Source organism: Pan paniscus, chromosome 3 (genome assembly GCF_029289425.2).
Source record: "Pan paniscus chromosome 3, NHGRI_mPanPan1-v2.0_pri, whole genome shotgun sequence".
Classification (NCBI taxonomy): Eukaryota; Metazoa; Chordata; class Mammalia; order Primates; family Hominidae; genus Pan; species Pan paniscus.
The window spans coordinates 17774023-17792711 of record NC_073252.2 but is presented as its reverse complement, the minus strand read 5'-3'; the positions used below and the strand labels follow the sequence as shown (position 1 = coordinate 17792711).

At 43.4% G+C, this 18689-nt stretch overlaps 1 protein-coding gene and 1 non-coding gene across 3 annotated transcripts; both read right to left on the bottom strand.

Annotated features, from left to right (window-relative positions):
• Positions 1-528: 528 nt before the first annotated feature.
• CLRN2 (clarin 2) lies at positions 529-18687 on the bottom strand. 2 transcript variants are annotated; one of them, XM_003826812.6, is made up of 3 exons: positions 15442-17174; positions 7911-8090; positions 529-4139 (listed from the first exon to the last, which is right to left on the bottom strand). In XM_003826812.6, the coding sequence occupies exons 1-3, from the start codon at positions 15692-15694 to the stop codon at positions 3874-3876; spliced, it is 699 nt and encodes a 232-aa protein (XP_003826860.3). In that variant the 5' UTR covers positions 15695-17174; the 3' UTR covers positions 529-3873. The 2 variants fall into 2 exon arrangements, 1 of the variants encoding a protein (XP_003826860.3); XR_008625103.2 differs by lacking the exons at positions 529-4139; positions 15442-17174 and adding exons at positions 17182-17340; positions 18574-18687 and having other exon boundaries at positions 6814-8090.
• On the bottom strand, positions 1918-2021 carry LOC112439740 (small nucleolar RNA U13). Its single transcript, XR_003027976.1, has one exon. It is a non-coding gene; the product is annotated as a small nucleolar RNA U13 (small nucleolar RNA).
• Positions 18688-18689: the final 2 nt, after the last annotated feature.

Sequence of the window (18689 nt, the reverse complement as noted above, 5' to 3'; positions counted from 1 at the left end):
TTGTCACCTGCTGGATCATGGTTTAAAGACGTTATAGATACTTCTGAAACACTTTCAAAAGCTATGGACTCTGCCACAGAAAAAATGCACATGCGTACAAAAGCCTGCACTTTGACTTCTTGAAACACATCCGGCTGGGTGCAGTGGCTCATGCCTGTAATCTCAGCACTTTGGGAGGCCGAGGTGGATGGATTGCCTGAGGTCAAGAGTTCGAGACCAGCCTGGCCAACATAGTGAAACCCCGTCTCTACTAAAAATACAAAAAATTAGCTGGGCATGATGGCGAGCACCTGTAATGCCAGCTACTTGGGAGGCTGAAGCAGCAGAATCGCTTGAACCCGGAAGGCAGAGGTTGCAGTGAGCCAAAATCCTACCATTGCACTCCAGCCTGGGCGACAGAGCAAGACTCTGTCTCAAAAAAAAAAAAAAAAGAAACACAACTGTCTTGATTAAAGTCAATCCTAATCTACATTTAGAAGCAAAACTGAATTCACCCTGCCCCCCCTTTTTTTTTTTTTGAGACAGAGTTTCACTCTTGGCGTCTAGGCTAGAGTTCAATGGCGTGATCTCAGCTCACTGCAACGTTAGCCTGGGTTCAAGCGATTCTCCTGCCTCAGCCTCCCAAGTAGCTGGGATTACAGGCACCCACCACCACACCCGGCTAATTTTTGTATTTTTAGTAGAGACGGGGTTTCACCATGTTGGCTAGGCTGGTCTTGAACTCCTGACCTCAGGTGATCCGCCCGCCTCAGCCTCCCAAAGTGCTGGGATTACAGGCGTTAAGCCACTGCACCCAGCCCACTCTGCTCCCTTCTTGGCATGATGGTCTGCATATGACTGAAGGCAGTGATCAGTTCAAAGGCTATGGCCCTGATGACTTTTTATTTTTATTTTTATTTTTGGAAATAGAGAGAGAGGGTCTCACTATGTTGTCCAGGCTGAACTCCTAGACTCAAGCAGCCCTCCCTCCTTGGCCTCCCAAAGTGCTAGGATTACAGGCATGAGCCACCACACCTGTCCACCATGCTAACTTTTTGTATAGCTCCATCACAAGCCTTCTCAGTATGAATCATCCCCAGCTGCTGGGAGAATGAAATGTCTGGAGGGCAGAGATTTTTGTCAGTTCACTGCTTTAGTCCCAGCACCTAGATCAGTATCAATACTGTTGAATGAATAAATGTACCAAGATCCTCAGACACTTGTCATATAAACTGTTGTCAGATTTTCTGTATTTATGTTGATTTAAAAAAAACCCCGTCAGCAGGACTTTGTGTTCAAACTTGATACGATATTGACATTTCCTCTGGTTTTCAAGACAGCTTGGCAGTCTGTCACTATCTTTTGGATCCGTCTCTTATCACATAACTGTCTCTTCTAGCCATGTGCCATCTGCATCTTTGGTGAGTGACATCAGTCCACTAAATAGTGCTGAAGCTATGCCTGGGATGTGGAAAGAGGGCTGAAAGGGGCAGGTGAGCCCAGCAAGGAATTATAAAGAAGAGAGAGATGACATGAGCACTTCCTGAAGTCACCAAATCAGGTGTCATTTTAGATGGAGCTAATCTGGGGAATTAGATCACTTAAAAAAAAAAAAAAATCCTAGGTTGGGCGTGGTGGCTCATGCCTGTAATCCCGGCCCTTTGGGAGGCTGAGGTGGGTGGATCACTCGAAGTCAGGAGTTTGAGACCAGCCTGACCAACATGGTGAAAACCCATCTCTACTAAAAATACAAAATTATCTGGGCGTGGTGGCACACACCTGTAATTCCAGCTACTTGGGAGGCTGAGGCAGAATTGCTTGAACCCGAGAGGCGGAGGTTGCAGTGAGCTGAGATTGCGCCATTGCACTCCAGCCTGGACAACAAGAGCGAAGCTCTGTTTAAAAAAAAAAAAATTCCTTTTCCTTTTTTTTTCTTCAGGTCAGGTGGGTAATGTGCAGATGTCATAACAAGGTTCCAGGGTAGCATATCTCACACACGTGCACGAAAACCCAATCGTCATCCTCATGAACTACAAAAGGATCGCATTAGATAACTTTTGCATGACATGAAGATAGGGGACCTGGGAAAAGATTCATCCAAGCTAGCACCATGGGAAAATGAGTTCATAGAGTTGTGTACCTCTGTTAGTCAGGGTTCTCCAGAGGAACAGAGCCAACAGGCTGTGTGTGTGTGTGTGTGTGTGTGTGTGCGTGTGTAGTGACAGAGAGAAAGAGGGGGATATTTTAAGGAATTGTCTCACGTGACTCAGGAGGCCAGCAATTCCAGAATCTTGAGGCTTGGTGGGCAGGCTGGAGATACAGTGACAGTTGCAGTGTGAGTCCAAAAAGTCTACTGGCAGAATTCTCTCTCCCTCAGGGGAGCGAGGCCTTTTTTCTATTAGGGCCTTCAACTGATTGGATGAGGGAATTCCATCCAATTACAGATGGTAACCTGTTTTACTCAAAATACACAAATTTAAATGTTAATCTCGTCAAAAAATACCTTTGAAAAAACATCTAGAAGTGTTTGACCAAATATCTGGGTACTGTGGTCCATCCAAAGTGACACATAAAATTAATCATTCCAGTGGCACTTAGGAAAACCCAACACAAAACAGCCGAATTTCTCCAACAGGTGATTAAAGCGACATTCTAATCCCATTGAGTACTCACACGCTTCTAAGTCCTCCTTGAAATTCCTTTTTTTTTTTTTTTTTTTTTTTGAGACAGAGTGTCACTCTGTCACCCAGGCTGGAGTGCAGTGGTGTGATGTTGGCTCACTGCAACCTCCGCCTCCCGGGTTCAAGTGATTCTTCTGCCTCAGCCTCCCGAGTAGCTGGGACTACAGGTGCACACCGCCACGGCAGGCTAATTTTTGTATTTTTAGTAGAGACAGGGTTTCACCATATTGGTCAGGCTGGTCTCGAACTCCTGACCTCATGATCTGCCCACCTCAGCCTCCCAAAGTGCTGGGATTACAGGTGTGAGCCACTGTGCCCAGTCCCTCCTAGTAATTTCATGCCCTGTGCCCAGCCTTTTTACTGACGCATCCTGGAATGCCCTTCTTTAACCTTGCTTCCTTCACCACTGGAAAAAGTCTACTCATCTTTCAAAGCTCAGATCAAATGTTCACGCTGTGATACTTTCTTTAATACCACATCCCATCCCCAAGATTTAATTCCCTCCTCGGTCCCTTATGGCTGTTCTATTATTAGGTTGGTGCAAAAGTAATTGCTGTTTTTGCCATTAGGACCTAATGAGTTAATAAATGAGTTAGAACAGTGTCTAGCACATAGTAACCACTCAAAAAATGGCAGTTACTTACATTCTTAGTGTTACCGTTGCTAAGTCCTGTGTCATGTGGAAAGATAGGTGTTTCTGGAGGGCAGGAACGGGAACAGTATCATATTCCTCTTAGAATTCTTCCCCACTCACCAGCCCAATATTGTATGGAATCGACCAGGGATCTACAGACACTTATTGGAATATGTAGTATCTTATATTTGTCAAGTGCTCTACAGAATGCAGAATCTGGCAATATCATCACCCATTTAAACTTCACAACAGCCTTGCGAAGTTGTTACTGTGCTTAGTTTACAGATGAAGAAACAGAGACGTAGACATTAAGTGAATTGTCTAATGTCACACACAGCTGGCAAGTGGCAGAGTCTCCAGCTGCAACTTGAACTCCAAGGTCATGAGAGAGGAATGCAAGGACGCTGGGGATTCCGGGCAAGTTTTTCTTTTCTGGCCCAGGCAACAGCCTTGGTCCTTCACATCCTTTTTCTTACTGCTGAGAACATAGCCATGATGGAGTGGGAAGGCTGCAAAAACATGAGGACTCCATTCACACACAGAACTGACTTAGGACAGGGTGTGAACAGGGGAAGGCTATTAATACAAGATATCCTCAGCTGTGACCGTGGCCTCTTCGATTTTGGTCTTAATCTCAGGGAGGGGAATTTGACTGATCGCCACCACGACCAAGTTTGCAGCATGGGCCGAAGCGCTGGCCACGCAGATCCAAAACGACTCTTCATACTGTTCTTCCACCACCACAAACTGGAAGAGCTTCTCCTGAAAGTTGGCGATTCGTTCCGTCAGGTCGTGAAATTTCACCGCAGCCACGAAGCTGGCGATGGCTAACGCCATGACGCCGCCTGAAACTCAAAAAGGTCACCCTCATTCACGGCTCCTTTTTGCAACTCTATGAGAGGTGGCATTTCTGTGCCACGTGTGACAAACTTGCTTTGGGTTAACAAAATTATGAGGAAGACATAAGTTTTAATTTGCTTTTAAAAGTAGGAGATAACCCACACAGTATGAAGGAGAAAGGCAGGAGGATTGTGCGGGGAAAGAGAGGATCTGCTTTATCAGCTTTGAATTTCCACCCCTCCAATTATTTTTGTTTGTTTGTTTTGAGATGGAGTCTTGCTCTATTGCCCAGGCTGGAGTGCAGTGGCGCCATCTCAGCTCACTGCAACCTCTGCCTCCTGGGTTCAAGCCATTCTCCTGCCTCAGCCTCCTGAGTAGCTGGGACTACAGGTGCCTGTCACCACAGCCGGCTAATTTTTGTATTTTTAGTAGAGACGGGGTTTCATCATGTTGCCCAGGCTGGTCTCGAACTCCTGACCTCAAGTGATCCATTCATCTTGGCCTCCCAAAGTGCTGGAGGTACAGGTGTGAGCCACTGCGCCCGGCCCACTCTTCCAATTTTTCCCCTTACCCAGTACCATGCTTCTTAAGGATCCACGTTTGGAGTTCATTGTCTAAAATATCCTAGGATTTCTATGAAGACCGTGAAGGCTATGTGGCAAGATGTAAGAAAAACTGTTGCTCTCCTGTTTAATTATCCTCCTTCCATGCTTAAGGATAAGGATGACCATTCATAGAAAAAGGAAAGGAGGGAGGGGAAAACTGGAAGAATTCCAAACTACTTCCCTATGTTTTGCTTGAAACTTTGACTTTCTGGGAGGAATCTGTCTCTCTCTCTCTCTCCCCCTCTCTTCCTCTGGTTTCAATTTTAATTAATATTTTTAATAACACATTTATGATGCTTCTTAAAAGATTAGTATATCATCATCGAAGAAAAATTTGGACACCAGAGAAAATCATAAGCAAATTTACTTTTATCCTAAAAGCCAGCTTGAACCCTTTGAACATTTTAGTGTTTTTCTTTATGTTTCTTTAAGAAAATTAGTATTATGGTGTTCTTACTTTGATTTTAAATTTGATTTTTTTCCCCTCACTTGGACATTTTTACGTGTTGTTACATATTCTGTTACAGAATGACTTTATTGTCTGTTTTTATTTTTGTTTTTGAGACAGGGTCTTGCTCTGTCACCCAGGCTGGAGTGCAGTGGCATGATCACGGCTCACTGCAGCCTCGACCTCCTGGGTTCAAGCGATCCTCTTGCCTCAGCCTCCTGAGTAGCTGGGATCATGGGTGCATGCCACCATGCTTGGCTAATTTTTGATTTTTGTTGGTTTGTTTGTTTGTGGAGACGAGGTCTCACTATGTTGCCCAGGCTGGTCTTGAACTCCTGAGCTCAAGCAATCCTCCCGCCTCAGCATCCCCAAGTGCTGGGATTACAGGCGTGAGCCACCGTGCCAGGCTTACAGCATGACTATAAATGAGTGCATAGTATTTTATGCACTACACACTATAATTTATGTAAGTATTTTTAGTAGAGACTAAACAGTCTCTACTAAATTATAGAAATAAGGTCACACACTATAATTTATGTAAGTATGACCTTATTTCTGGATGTCTAGATTACTTCTAATTTTTTGATATTATAACGTGCTACAGCAAATACCATTTTATGTACATCCTTGTTCTCTTGTCCAGTATTTCCTTAGCATAAATTCAAACATGGAATTGTTTAGTCAAAAGATATTCAAAGGCTATTCACCTTTTTCTGCCTTCTGACACTACAGTGTTGTTGCTTTTTTCAGCTCAGTGGCAAGAAATAAAGTTTTGTCAAAAGACATAAAGCTTTGCCTGTTTTTATTTTTTATTTTTTGAGACAAGGTTTTGCTCTGTTGGCTGAGGCTGGAGTGCAGTGGCATGATCACGGTTCACTGCAGCCTGGACCTCCCAGGCTCAAGCAATCCTCCCACCTCAGCCTCCCTAAGTGTTGGGATTATAGCTCTCAAGCAGCTGAGACTACAGGCACCGGACACCATGGACAGCTAATTTTTTTTTTTTTTTTAGAAATGGGGTCTTGCTGTGTTGCCCAGGCTTTTTTGCCTGTTGCTAATACTCTCATCAGTAGAGTCTGAGAGTGCTATCTCTCTGAGGAAAGGAATGGACAGAGATAAGTATTTATTTAATAAGCAGGGTTGAGCACTTTTTACATGACAGCCTCTGTGAGGATTCATGCAGATGAGGAAGACACCTGTAGTCTTGATGAGGGTAAGCCATGTATATAAACAATTCTACAGGGTGGCTACCATCTGCAAACAAAGGCAAATACATAATAATTGATTGATTGATATACATTATAATACATAATAAAATAACATTACCTGTTTTTATATTATTCTTGTATAAGGTAATCATAGTGAGGGATTATTGTTCTAATGGTACCTTGAATATTTGACCTGAGTTTTCTGTGACAGCCCTCATTTCACAAGATTCTGTTATTTTCATTACAGATGATGTGTTAAGTGCATAATTAAATGTGAATTAATTTCTGTGCATCAATATACTCCCAAATCAACATGCGCATGCACGCACGCGCACACACACACACACACACACACATCTTGTAGTTTTTGGCTTGGAAAACAGGTCATGATGGTCATAAATGAGAGCATGGATCTGTGGAAAAATAAAGAGCTTAGAATCAGTTACGCCTAGGTTGGAATACCACCTCTGCCACTCATTGTGGTGCAACTGTTTAACTTCTCTGAGCCTCAGGCTCTTCATCTGTAATTGTGGGTCTAATAATACCTCCCATAGGGATGTGGTGAGATTTAAATGAAGCAATGCATGCAAAATCTCCAGGTCCCTGCCCAGCCCTTAGTGGTTGCTCAGTAAGTTGCATCTAGTTTAAGGGCATGGTGCAGTGAAGGTGTTGGGGAGGTGAGAGGAGGGAGAGTTGAGATAGCCAGTGAGCCACGTCTGCATTAATATGCCCAAGTGTGTGTGTGGGGGGAACACCAAAGACCTTGGCAACTAGATGGCACTCACTTCCCCTTCTCAACCCAGAGCCTGAATGGAGGAGCCTTTCACGAATGGCCTCTTGCTCACACTACCCTTCTCTTCTGTCATTTGTGGAGTTCCTCCCAGCCTTAGCTGCAGTACCAGCTCCATCTCTTTCCCGTCTCAGGGCCCCCACCTCTCCCTACTTCCAGCTCTCTGTCTTCTGGCTTCTTCTTTCACCTCGATCTCTCTTCACTGCTCTAAGCCCTCAGCCATTCACATACTCTAATAATATGCTTCTTTGTTGTGACAGACTGCAACTTCAAGAGGAAATTCTTGAGCACTTTGGGAGGCTAAGACAGGTGGATCCCTTGAGCTTAGGAGTTTGAGACTAGCCTGGGCAACATGGTGAAACCCTGTCTCTACAAAAAATACAAAAAATTAGCTGGGCATGGTGGTGCACGCCTGTACTCCCAGCTACTTGGGGGCCTGAGGTGGGAAGATCACTTGAGCCCAGGAGGTCAAGGCTGCAGTGAACTGAGATCACACCACTGCACTCCAGTCTGGGTGACAAAGTGAGACCCTGTCTCAAAAAAAAAAAAAAAAGAAAAGAAAAAGAAAAAGAGGACATTCATTCCATGCCCATCAAGAAGGTCTTAGACCCAGGAAGGTCAAGGCTTCAGTGGGGCATTTTAGTTCCTTCACACCTTCTGCCCAACTACTTGGAGTCCAGCCCTGTGATGGTGTGGACATAATTTTCTCTCCCTAAGGGACTTCTTACCTGCCAGGACATTCCATAGGCAGATGCCCCCAGGACCGTTGACTGCCCGGTACGGGACCTGGATCATGTTAAGAATGGCAAAGCCCATGCTGACCAGAGCCAGGGCCAAGGCCAGGAAGAGGAGCAGCAGAATCATCACATGAAGGCCTGCGTTGAGCTCCTTCACCAGGTGTGGGAAGACTGGGGAGACAAGACACAGCCACTATTTCAATGTCAGAGTTAGACCCAACTTTCATGAAGTCCAAGCTTGCTTACCACAAAGGCTTTGAGAGACAGGGGTGAGGGCAAGACAGCAAGCGTGGGGATTTCAAACAGTGGGAGACTTTCTGAGATGAACTCATGGCCCCCAGATTCATGCTTGTCAGTTGACCAACAAGCCTCTGTTCCTTAGAGTGGACACAAAATCAAAATGTGCCCTGGCTGTCAATTTAAGTTGCATTGAGCTTGAAGCTCTGGGATCTGATGTGAACTGATGCACACAGGCCCCAGTGACTTAGCAAGGTAGACCCTGGCTTATCCCCATGTATGAAGGACACATAATTCTCACGTTGCACAACGTTTTATTAAAATATTAATTTGCCTTAAGAGTATGGCAAAATAAGTTAGTGAAATCTTAATTCATATTTGTTTTCTCTATGTTTGCCAGCAGTACCAGCTGTGAAGATGAAATGACATAACATAATAGAGTAGCTCAAATAGTGCCTGGGAAAGTCAGTTCTCAAAAATGGCAGCTGTGGTTATTGCTGTTATATTTTGACAGTCTTGGGAAAGTCATGTGACTTCTCAAGCCTCAGTTTCTTCATCAGTACAATGGGGATAGTAATCCCTGCATATGAATTGAGGATAATCAACATTTACTAAGTGCAGTCATGGGCCAAACATTTTACATCGTCATCTTGTTCAATGTGCATGACAAAGACATGAGGTAGATTTTATAAACTCCCTATACCCACAGGCTTGGAGACGTTAAATTGCTTGTGTTTGGGGAAGGCAACTCTTAATTCTATATAAGATTATAGTTCAATATACTGTGAGAACAAATATGACCCTGAAAGAGCCCGTCCTTCAAGATGGGTCCTGAGTGGTTAACTGGCTCTAAATTTAAAATAGGGCCAAGTGGCCATTTACTGACTAGGGGGTCACACGCATCTTCTGAGCTCCTTGAAAACCCACACCTTTTTATCTTTGAGATCTGCCTCAGCCAATCAAGGCTCAGCTGTAATGACCAATCAGGGCTCAGCTGTATCAGCTAATCAGGGTTCAGCTGTATCCACCAATCAGAACTAAGTGAATTTGAATCCTTTATTTACCCAAACAGACCTGACTGGAAACCTGGGTGGGAACTTTTGCTATAAAATCTAAGCCTTCCCTTTCTTCTCTGGAATACACCTTCCTTTTACACCGGAGGCTGTGTTTCCCTGGTTTGCAAACCGTTAACTGGAATAAATTCTTTACTCCAAATTCCTTTTCTGAGCACTGTTGTTCACAACTGTATGGTATCAACAGTGTCAAGTCATGATCTTTAGTAGTTTTACATGAAGAATTGAACATTATGAAAGCTACAGAACTTCTGAGCATACTCATTCCTCTGCAATTGCTCCAAGGTTCCTGCTGAATACCCACCCTGATGGAACTAGTTCCTTTGCTGGTTCACCTGCCTCTCTTAGTCACTGAAGGTTGGCGTCTCCCAGTCCTGAGAACTAGAGTTTTTGTTTTTCCCGTTAGGTGTCCCGTTAGGTGACACATTTTCAGGCACTCCACGTTTACATTGTGCGTTCTGATGTTTCTTTCCAGTTCTGAATTTCCATTTATTTTTATCTCCCTATGGTTATCTAATCAGCATTGGAAACTTTACCCTGGAAGATGAGCTCCTTTCCAGTGAGTTTGTCTTTGTAAAGCGTCTTTCTTCCCTGTGCTTCTACCCCATCTTAATGTCCCTTAGTTTTTTTTTTTTTCTCTTTTCAAACTCTCAGCCCCTTTTCGTTTCAGACACAGTAGCTTGTGCCTTATTTTTATGTATTTTTATTTTTTGAGACAGAATCTTGTTCTGTCACCCAGGCTGGAGTGCAGTGGCACCATCTCGGCTTGGTGCAACCTCCTTCTCTCTGATTCAAGCAATTCTCATGCCTCAGCCTTTCCAATAGCTGGGATTACAGGCACCCGCCTCCATGCCTGGCTAATTTTTGCATTTTTAGCAGGGACGGGGGTTTCACCACGTTGACCAGGCTGGTCTCAAACTCCTGGCCTCAAGTGATCTGCCCGTGCTGGGATTACAGGCGTGAGCCACCAGACCCTGCTGCTTGTGCCTGATTTTTAAATTGTTTCATTATCCCCTTTCTTGACCAGGCAATCCTTAGGACACACGACTAACATAGTAATGCTTACCAAAACTCTTAGAATAGAAAACAGTCACCTATGTGAATGGCAAAGATCAAAATGTTTGCTAACACACCATGTTGACAATGGTTTAAGGAAGAGGCACTCTCAAGTCTCGTAGAAATATTAATTCATGTAACCTTGTTAGAGGGCAATTTGGCAACATCTACTAAAGCAAATTCACTTCTAGGAACTTATTTTCCAGAAGCACTCCCACATGTGCTCAAAGTGTGGATCAAATATTGGATATTCATTACAATAGCAAAAGATTGGAGAAAAAACAGTATGTGAATAGACTGATTTAATAAAGTATCCATAATGTCCATAATGTATATAATTCATCTTTTAAAAAGAAAGAATTATATCCACATAATGATTGAAACCATATCCAGATTTGATTTTTAAAAATTGAGAAATAATCATATTAGGATGACGGGGGAGAGGGAATTTGGGGCATATGGAGTGATGTGGAGAGGGTGGTAAAGAGTGCCCAGTCCTCGGCCTTCATAGTAGGAAGTGCATTAACTATAATTAAAAAATACTTATTGGCAAAGGGCAAATCTCACTCAACCCCCACATTCTTGGGCCATAACACAGGGCTCAGGACCTCATGGTTAATAGAGATTTTATTATTTTTTAATATATGTCATTATTTAGAAATTCGAGGCTGGGGCAGTGGCTCATGCCTGTAATCCCAGCACTTCTGGGGGCCATGATGGGGGGATTGCTTGAGGCTAGGAGTTGGAGGTAAGTCTGGGCAACATAGCAAGGCTCTGTCTCTAAATTAAATTATTTTTTAAAAAAGAAGAAAAAAGTAGAAATTCAAATCATTTCTCAGGAGTGTTAATGCACTAGTTCTTTCTACTTTCTTACTGAGAGGTGACTCTGCCTTAGCCTGACACCCAGTGCTGCCCTAGGAAAGCTGTTGCTCACTTGCCTTTCACATTTGAAACCCAGGTTCCAAGAGTTTTAGATGTCTCCCACTAGGAATTAAATTTAAGTTTCCAGCTTGAAATCCATGACCCTACACACGACTCATGGTGATAAATGACAACACATGATTCATGGTGATAAATGACAACAGCCACCTATATGGGGTGCAGACTATGTGCCGGTGGCTTTATACATATTCTTTGTTCTGTTGCTCATGGACACCCTCTCTCATGCTTACAAATGAGGAAACTGAGGCTTGGAGAAGTGAAATAGCTTAGCCATGCTCCCACAGCAAGAAAAGTGTCAGCTTAACTACTCTATTACAGGGCTAGAGCAGAAAAATCAGAAAGCATAGATAAGTAGAGGTTTAAAATTCTAAACATAGAGTCTTTTGAATTCTGGAGGTCTCATTTTGAATTTGAATAGGTATAGTTGTTTCCTATGCATTAGAGGCAACTCACTTGAAAGCAGAATTGATTAATCATTCTATCAGCATCATTCTATCAGCATATGATGCATCTATCAGCATCTATCAGCATATGATGCATCTATCAGCATCTAAGATAATTTGTTTGCTCCGAATCCCAGAGAGGTCTGGCAGTCCTTTTTGCCCCAGCAGGGCAAATAAGAAAAGCAGGACATCTGAATTCAAACCCAGGTCCTAGCCACTAGTGGAATACCTGTGAGGCAGGAAGTAGAGAGGAACCAGAGAACTAAAAGCTGCAAAGCAATCTATTACATTAGGTGCTTTTAAAGAAATTATTTTATGTATTGATTTCTCTGGTCTCTAATTTCCTCATCAGTAAAATGGGCGTAATAAAATCTCTTCTCTAGCATAGTAAAAATGGAAGGAAATGAACTACAAGGCGGTGGCTTCAGATACTGCGTTCTGTGCCTAGTATATATTTATCTGCCTCTCCTTTATCAGATGGTAAACTTTTCTTTCTTCTTTCTCTTTTTTTTTTTTTTTTTTTTGAGATGGATTTTCACTCTTTTCACCCAGGCTGGAGTGCAATGGCACAATCTTGGCTCACTGCAACCTCCACCTCCCAAGTTCAAGTGATTCTCCTGCCTCAGCCTCCTGAGTAGCTGGGATTACAGGCACCTGCCACCACGCCCGGCTAATTTTTGTATTTTTAGTAGAGACGTGGTTTCACCATGTTGGCCAGGTTGGTCTCAAACTCCTGATCTCAGGTGATCCACCTGCCTTGGCCTCCCAAAGTGCTGGGATTACAGGCGTGAGCCACTGTACCCGGCCAGATGGTAAGCTTTTCTAGGGCAAGTACTTGTCTTGTTTGTTCATCCCTGTTTTCTTAAGAGCCTGGTCTGTAAATACTCCAAAGTACAATTGAATGTGTGGACAATGCTAAAGTAATGTTTGTCTTTTTCTTTCTCTAGCCACCCAAACAGCCATGTTGACTTGTTTTTATTTCATAGGGCCTGGGTATAAAAAAAGGGCCTTCATCTTTGTGATGGATAGTTCTTCGGTTTTCTCCATGATTGGTGTGGGAATTTATTCCTCTGGGTGATTTTTTGGGGAGGCCTCTGTGATGAGAAAAGTGGCTGTTTGTGAACGAGACCCAATAAAACCTCCCCATCCCAGAGTTTACAAAGCATTTTCACTTAGGTCCCCATCTACACTGATCTGCAACTGTGGGGATTTTTTTTTTTTTTTTTCTACAGATGGATAGTGAATGGCAGAAAGAGACCCCAGGAGAAACAGACTCCTGGTTGTGGGAGGCTCTGATATACCCCGTAGCTGCCTCGAGGTTACACTGTGCTAGAATTAAAAGCTGTAAATCTAAAGGAGACTAGACTGGCACTATCAGTGTCCCTGAGCTGTACTGGGGTAAAGCCAGCCAAGCACAGGAGGAACCTGGCCCCAGGCTCCTCGTGAATGCTTTGAAAGAGAATCACATCCAAGGTACTGCGAATGGATGTTTACAGACCCTCCTCTGAGACAACCCCAGGGCAGCAGGAAACAAAACCTTCTCAAATACGCTCCTACTCAGGGACAAGAATAAAATGTCCTTTATGCTTCTCACAGGGTTCTGATGCTTTCCAGACCAGACCACGTTAGATGAACCCAGGGGAATGTTTCCCATGGGTGTCCTTCTAAGAAGGAAGAAGGAGGAAGGCAAGAAGTACTTACTGAGTTCCTCCAAGGCTCAAACAAAATATGCATTTGTTTGCAGCTTCCTACTCGAAGCAGTTTACATTTCTGTGAGCTGGGAATGGCAGGGGTCTGGTCATTAGGTTAATGCTGGCATGTGACTGCTGTTTAATCTTCTCACCTCATTCAAGTTTCAACGATTTACCTGTTGGGGTTCAGAAACCAACACCCCTAAAATATGAAGCTTTGTGAAGAAGTCTCAAGGTCTCTCTGGCCTCCCCTCTCCCTCGTGTCTCTCCATTCTTTGTCTGTCTCATAAGCACAGAATGAGGTTGTTCTCTGACATTCCCTTACCTGCCTACATCCAGACCTACCAAAGAAAAAGACCTCTGGTCCCTTCCCTGAGTGTTCATTAATTGTACCCATATCACAGGAAGAAAGACTAAAGTCTGTTAACACAGCTGGACAGACTTTTGTCACAAACCAATGTCTGCTCTGTGGGCTCAACAGACTTTGTCCCAGCTCACTGTATGTTCTTTAAGCCCATTGAATTTCCCTAAAAATAATTTACTAGTCCCCTAAAATCATCCACACTTCCCCATCTCTCTTTCCCCTAAGATGAAGAGGATACAACCACCTGTACCCCATTGAGATAGCGGACAATCACTCTGTGATTTTTCCCCTATGCATGCTAATAAATGTGTATGCCATTTTCCCTATTAATCTGCCTTTTGTCAGTAGATTGTTTAGAGAACCTTCAGAGTGCAAAGGGGAAGTTTTCTTGACCCCTAAAGTCCCGATGACATCCTTTATAGCAAAGCATCTAGTTCAGAATCGAGTAGTCCATGTAGTTGTCATGGTTAGCTTTTAGCATTTCTTTTTTTTATTTGTTTATGTGTGTGTATTTTCAAGTTTTATGTTATAATTTTGATGGAGCTATTTGTTCAATATCCAGGGTCTAATCTAATTGCTAGGTAAATATAAATATGCCCAGACATATTGATCTTGAATATACATAACAAATGTAAATTTTTGTGTATTTAAATGATGACAATTTGTATTATATTTGTCAACGGTTCCAGCTTTTTGTCCTTATAAATTTAATACGACATTTACCTTGGCCAGATTTCTATAAACTACTACAATTCTGAAATATAGAAATCAAGGAATGAATACAATTCTGTATCACCTTGCATTGGCATGGTATTGATTAATTACGGTTTTGTGTGGACACTTTTCACCAGCGATCTCATCGATTCCAAAGGCTTGCAGAATATTGCCTGTTTTGTTTTTTCCTTTCCAGAAGCCCGTTCCTAAGTCCAGCTTGGATTCCTGTTTGTGCAGACTGCTCTGCTTACATCCTGGGCAGCTCTGATGCCACATTGAACGCCACCCAAAGTCCGTGCCCGCTCACGTTCACAGAGAACAGGCAAGTGCCTTGCTTGAGGTCTCCCCACCAGTAAACTTTCCAGTAGGGGTTTCAGCCAGGGTAGTCTGATTCCAGAACCCAAGCACAGTGCCCCTTTGCATTTTCTCAGACTATGAAGCTTTTACAAAAGTAGATGTGGAAAGGGTCATCATGCTTCCCAAAGGTTCAGTTCTGCAGGCAGCCTCCACCCACTTGTTGTGGTCATGTGGCATGGGTCTGGAGTCCGGCTCTACTGTTTCCTGGCTGGGTGACCTCAGGTAAGTTATGTAACCTCTCCAAGCCTCAGTGTACTCCTCTGGAAAATGGGAACATTAACAATTCCTTCTGTATAACTTTGTTGTAAGGCTTTAAGGAGACAAGTGGTGTGAGGTGCTTACGATGTCTGACACGTGTAAACTCTCAATATTTTAATAGTCATTATTAATAGAGGTAAACTGCAAAAATGCACAAATCCTTATTTCTAATGTTTCTATACATCTCTACAGAAAAAGAAAAGAAGGAAGCAAGGAAGGAAGGAAAGATCTTTTTGATGTGGATCCAGAACCCTTGGCTCACTGTGGACTTTGACATTATGCCTGACATTGAGGCAGCAGCCAAATTCCACAATGAGACATAAGCAATCTTACACATTAACAAAAATGAGTGCCTAGAATCAGCTTTCGTGCTCCCAATATACTCACTCGTGAAGTGGGATTGGCGGCCCCCGAGCCCACACTGCCGCACCTTACACCCTCGGAAGAGCCCGTAGTAAATGTCCCCAATGAACTTGACCAGCTCTCTGTCTGTGGCGTTGACCAGATCCACTCCAGTCTGACAAAGGATTTTCCCACTCAGCCAGTGGGGCACTACCAGGGCAACGATGATCAGGATGAAGGAGGAGAAGCTGAGTAAAGACGTCAGCCCATACCACGCCGTTTTGAACCATCCAGGCATGCTAGTGGGTGCAGGTCATCCCCAAGGTCTCCGAGCAGCAGCGAGGGTCGTTGACATCTTTCAGATACTCGGCAATGCTCTGCTCCAAGGTCAGCTCTTCCAAACACTCTGCTTCAAGATTGTAAGTCCATCCTCTCGTCCTCCTTCAGCGCAAGCTTGCACAGTCCATGCTTCCTACAACCACATCCAGAAGCCTCTACAGAGACAATCTTCACCTGACTATGTAGCGGAGTGTGTTACTGAAGGAAGTAACCTTATATCTCCTCCTAGACTAATGTTTCAGCAGACTGTTTAACTGTTCCTCATTTCAAGTATTTAAATAGCCCTGGTGTGGACCTCGTAATGATAAAGGAGTTAGTAATAAGCAAAACCAGGTAGCTCTGACGATAAAGAAACGCAAACCAATCTCAAAAAATGCATGTGTTAGAAGGAAAACAAAAACAGAATGATTAGCACTTGAATATTGCCAACAATGCGCAGTATCAAATGTCGATCTCGCTGATGCATGGGTGCCCTGGCATTTCTTTCTCTGAAATGTCACTGCTGTCAGAATCTTTAGGACTGTTATTAATACCATCAAATGACCCCGGTTCTTGGGGCTTTAATATTGAAATGTGTAAATAGGGCCTTATGAATTTCTCACTGTGTGAATCTGCTGGGGGTAAACTGTGACTAGAATTACTTTGTGGCTGTTGGGGTAGCCTGGAATCCAACACTTAACATTGCTCTCACCCGTCCCTCCTTCTACGTTATCTGAAATGGGAGAGAAAATTGTTTTTCTAGTGTATTAGCAAATAGTAGCCACACTGCTGGGGTATTCATCTCTTCTAACAGTGGAAGATCTAGGCTTTCCTTTTAATCTGTAGATACTAGGAATGAAATATTCTTTCCTTTCTATCTTATACTGTGGACTTTGACATTTTGACTTTTACCTTATTCCTGAATATCAACTTAACATCATGTGAGACTGGCAACAGCCACTCTATCCATATCTCTGGGGAGCAAAGTTGGGCAGAAGTGGAGCAGTAAAATTTCTTAGTTGGTCACAGAAGCCTGAAGGGGGGTTCAGGAAGTTGCACTGTTAACTAATAGGGGTCCCAGGAATCTCACTTGGAGAGTGTCAAGGAAGCAGAGGGACACATTAATGGAAATGTCAGTTTCCTTCCTCGTAACTGGGGCTCACTTCAGTGGCCACTCCACAATGAAAATAAAAATGAGAATTTCTGAGCCTGGGCAATGTAGTGAGACCTTATCTCTACAAAAAATAATAAAAAAAAATAGTTGGGCCTGATGGCGTGTATTTGTAGTCCCAGCTACTGGAGGCTGAGGCTGGAAGACTGCTTCAGCCCAGGAGCTCAAGGCTGTAGTGAGCTATGATCATGCCACTCTGAGTAACAGAGTGAGATCCTGTCTCTTACTATATATACAGATGAGTGGCACTTTACCATGTACAAAATGCAAAATGCTTTGACCATATGCTTGCTCACCTCTGATGCTCCAGCAACCCTTTAAGGTAAACAGGAGATGCACGATTTCAGCCATTTCTCTCATGGAAAACTGGATGTCAGTGCTGGGGCTGAAATTCAGGTCTTTGAATTACAACAGCTCATCTTCATCCCAGTGACTTTGAAACAGCAAATGTTTTTCTGGTAAAAAATAACAGAATACATATAAAAGGCTCAGAAGACTGCTTGGCACATTAAGTGATCAATAATGTTAGTTCACATTCTTATTTTAACATTAAGCATGCTTTGACAAGTCAGGACTTGCGTAAATATCATTGAGTCATATTTCTGCCGTCAATGAGGGACCTGTGTCAACTTTTGGTGTTTTGAGGGTTAAGCAATTGTTTTCAGAAAAACTCTAAGGGAAACACTTGATTCCCAACAAGCCTTTGTCTTGCTGAACAAAGGTGTGGTTAAGTGGAACTCTAGCTATTGAAGACCTGTGTTCAAATTCCCACTCTTCCGGACAAGTGTCTGTGACTCTCATGCCTCAGCTTTCTAATCTGCATAGGATTATCGTGTGGAGTAAAGTGAAATAGCACAGGCAGATCACTTAGCGCAGTGCCTTGGATATAAGGGGCACTAAATAGATGGTGCTCTCCTCTCCACCCAGCCTCCTAGCAGTTCTATTTCTGATAATGAAGCTTCTGACAACAAAATATGCTGCTGGCTGCATCCTCTTCTCTAGTGACATATTTCTGCATGCTTTACCTGGCACAAGTTTACTGAACAAACATCTGTGTCTGCTGTGTACAAGGCTATATGTGGATGGGAAGTGACACAAAGATGTATATAATACAGGGTTCTGCTATCAAGAAGGTTATGACAGTGTTAGAGCTCTGGTTCTCTATCAGTGATGAATTTGCCCCTAGGAGACAATTGTTAAATCTGGAGATATTTTTGATTGTTATGAGTGAGGGGTAGGGGTTTGCTATTGATTTCTAGTATATGCAGGCCAGGGATGCTGTAAATATCCCACAATACCCAGGGCAGCACCTGTCACAAATAATTATCTGGCCCAAAATGTCAGTAGTGCTGTAGATGAGAGGCTCTGTGTTAAAGATACAGGCCATGGGCAGAAATAACTAATATACAAGGGAGAAAATGCCAGGATCTGTGTCTGGCGATGGGTGGCATGTGGTAAAAGGGCCATTTGGATTAATGGGTATAAATTTAAGGTTAGACAGAAGAAATAAGACCTAGTGTGGTTTGTCTCGCCTCCGCAGTGGACTTTCAGCTCCTTGAGCGTAGCGACCTCTTCTGTTTTTTTGGCAGGTGGGAATACTTAAATCTCTATTTTGATGCACAATTAAAAATAAAAAATTGCCAAAACAGTGGTCGAAAATTGTACTATACTATATTTTACATGCTTACACTTCACAAATTAATGCTCGTAAAACACCCGCTCTCCACCCTCCTCGCCCTTAGCCCCGCTCGCTGCACGCCCCGAGGCCCAGCACTTGCCGGCGGGTGGGAGGAGGGGCTTCGCC